The 2,568-nt window shown below is 65.9% G+C and overlaps 1 protein-coding gene across 1 annotated transcript in view; it reads left to right on the top strand.

The window, feature by feature from the left end:
* DENND6B (DENN domain containing 6B) overlaps positions 1-2,568 on the top strand; it is a 13,304-nt gene that overhangs the window by 5,827 nt on the left and 4,909 nt on the right. Inside the window, exons 2-4 of the mRNA XM_004380080.1 lie at positions 1,283-1,321; positions 1,394-1,436; positions 1,864-1,976. Of these exons, the coding sequence (XP_004380137.1) occupies positions 1,283-1,321; positions 1,394-1,436; positions 1,864-1,976 (195 nt within the window). The remainder of the gene's footprint in view (positions 1-1,282; positions 1,322-1,393; positions 1,437-1,863; positions 1,977-2,568) is intronic.

Below are 2,568 nucleotides of genomic sequence, written 5' to 3'. Positions count from 1 at the left end.
GTCTGCCTGCTGGGTCTCGGCCCTCCTCCATGTGTGCTAGGTGGTCTTGTGGCCCATCTGCTTGCTGGGTCTCGGCGCTCCTCCATGTTTGCTAGGTGGTCTTGTGGCCCGTCTTCCTGCTGGGTCCTGACAGTCAGCTGAGCTGTCCTGAGGCTCAGCAAGTCCCCCCCTGCCCGCCTCCCTTCATGACTCCCCTCCCTGCTTCGTGACCCCCATGGGTGCCCCTTTGCTGGCTTCTCTTTAACCAGTGTCTCCCCGATTCTGTTACACCCCACAAACGCTGCGCTTTTTGTCGAGTGCCCAGGTCCCAGGCCTGCCCTCACAGAGCACAGAGTGCAGCTGGGACAAAACGGGGCCACGGCAGAGAGCCCCCGCTTGGCACAAAGCAGGACCGTAGCACAGAGCAGATACGTGACCCCAGGGCTCAGGAGGGTGTTAGAGACCCACGGGGGCAGCACCTCACCTGTCACCCCAGAAGCGGCCCATCTCAGCCAAAACCCCAAGGGGTGACAGGAGTTTGGGACAAGGGGGAGGGGGTGCTGTACGCGGAGACCTTCAGGCTCTGGGCTCCCTCTCCTCAGGCCCCTAGCCCCTCCCCCCTCTCCTTGAGGACCCTGGAACCCCCCTCCGGCCTCCCCTGCAGGCCCTCCTTCCCCCGGTGCAGCACTTCCTGGGAGGAGCAGCCTGCCCAGGCACACGGGTGCCCCCAGGAGCATCATGTCCCTTTACTGGGACACAGAACACACAGGGCCTCTCCGGCTTCCCCCAGGATGTTCTCAGCCCACGGGAAGGGGGCTCTGTGCTCCTGCCTTTCTAGCAGTGGGCTGGTGAGGGGCCGCCCTGTTACCCTGCAGGTGGGGTTGAGGCTTCAAAGAAGTTAGAGCAGGGTCAAGGGGCAGAGGGGCACACAGGGAGCTGTCACAGGGCAGGTGGGCTGGACAGGCGGGGCCTGCGGCTACTGAGCAGAAAGGGGGCCCACTGTGGTCCTGGTGCTGTGGGGATGGCTGTTGGCCCCAGGGTGGCAGGGGGGCCCACCGGGATATGCACAAGAGCTGAGATAGAGCAAGCGGCCTCGTGCTGGAGGGAAACTGTGGAGCAGTGGGGTCAGGGTGAGACCCGTGGGCTGATGGAGGAGCGACCAGGAAGGAGCAGCAGGAGAGTGGTCTGCGCCCAGAGGGAGGAGGACGCCCCTGCTGCCCAGCGATGGGGAGGGTCGGGCCCCTGTCCAGTTGGTGTCCGCGAGGTGCTGTGGGGATGCTTCCTGTGCTCTGCTCTCCTGCAGCTGGTGTACCCGAGTGACTTCAGGCTCACGGACAAAGAGGTGGGTCTCTGCCCCTGGGGAGGACTCCGCCGGGAGTGGCTTGGCACTGGCGGCCTTTCCTATCTGTTCCAGAAAAGCAGCATCTGCTACCTGTCCTTCCCCGACTCCCACTCAGGTAGGCAATTCTGACTCACCCCGGGGACTGGGGGTGTGAGAGTGAGCAGGTGGAAGGACAGGCTGCCAGGGACACCCTGTGGCACAGCCTACCCAGGAGAGTGCCAGCCTCACCCCACCCCATGGATGACACCAGAGCCCGTGATGTGCAGTGGCAGCTGGGCACCCCGCTTTGCTGTAGAAGGAGACCACCTCCTGCTGCCTGCCTGCTCCTCCTGGGGACCCTCGCACCTGGTTTTCCATCCCCCACCTGCCGCGTCCCTGGGCCAGGCCCACCCGGAACCCCGTGGGGAGACTGTGCAGTTGGAACCCCCCCATCCCTCCCCAGGCCTTGTCCTCCCAGACATGTGTGCAGCCCATGTCTGCACACAACATGCGGGGCCCTCCCCAGGCCTTGTCCTGACTCGTGCGGGTGGGCTCCCTCCCAGGCTGCCTCGGGGACACTCAGTTCAGCTTCCGCATCCGCCAGTCGGGGGGGCCGAGGAGCCCCTGGCACACCGACGACGGTCACTACAGCAGCAGGGCCCCCGTGTCGCTGCAGGTGAGGCCCCAGGCTGGGGGTGGGCGCCTCTGGCCAGGCCAGCCCCCTCCCTGCTGGTGTTCACCATGCCCACTCCTGGGGCTGCCAGGACTAGGCTGGCAGGGATGGCCTGAGGCCGGTGTGGGCAGCTCCTTCAAGGATGCCCGGCCCTGTGTGCGGCCAGGCCCCTCCAACAGGGTCACCACCCACTGTGGGCGCCGCCGTTCCTGCAGCTCCGGCCAGGGCACCCCTTCTTGGTTTGGGGGTACCCCAGGAACCCCCAGAGCTTTTCCTGTACCCCACGTGTCTGTAGCCGGACATCGCGTGGTGAACCAGGCCACGGCTGGCATAAGCAGAGGCTGGTGCAAGTTTCTGGTGGCCCTGGGTCCCGGAGCCACACGTGATTCCGTCAGCCCTGGGGGCTTCCAACTTGGTGTCTAGTCTGGCCTGGTGGGTGCTGTGGTCCCAGGGCAGGCCTCAGAGGGCAGACCTCAGAGGACAGGCCTCAGAGGGCAGAAGGCAGACCTCAGAGGGCGGGCCCCAGAGGGCAGACCTCAGAGGGCGGGCCCCAGAGGGCAGACCTCAGAGGGCGGGCCCCAGAGGGCAGACCTCA

This window comes from Trichechus manatus, unplaced genomic scaffold (assembly GCF_000243295.1).
Source record: "Trichechus manatus latirostris isolate Lorelei unplaced genomic scaffold, TriManLat1.0 scaffold00069, whole genome shotgun sequence".
Classification (NCBI taxonomy): Eukaryota; Metazoa; Chordata; class Mammalia; order Sirenia; family Trichechidae; genus Trichechus; species Trichechus manatus.
Note: the sequence above shows the minus strand (reverse complement) of the source record. Positions and strands in the feature narration are given on the sequence as shown.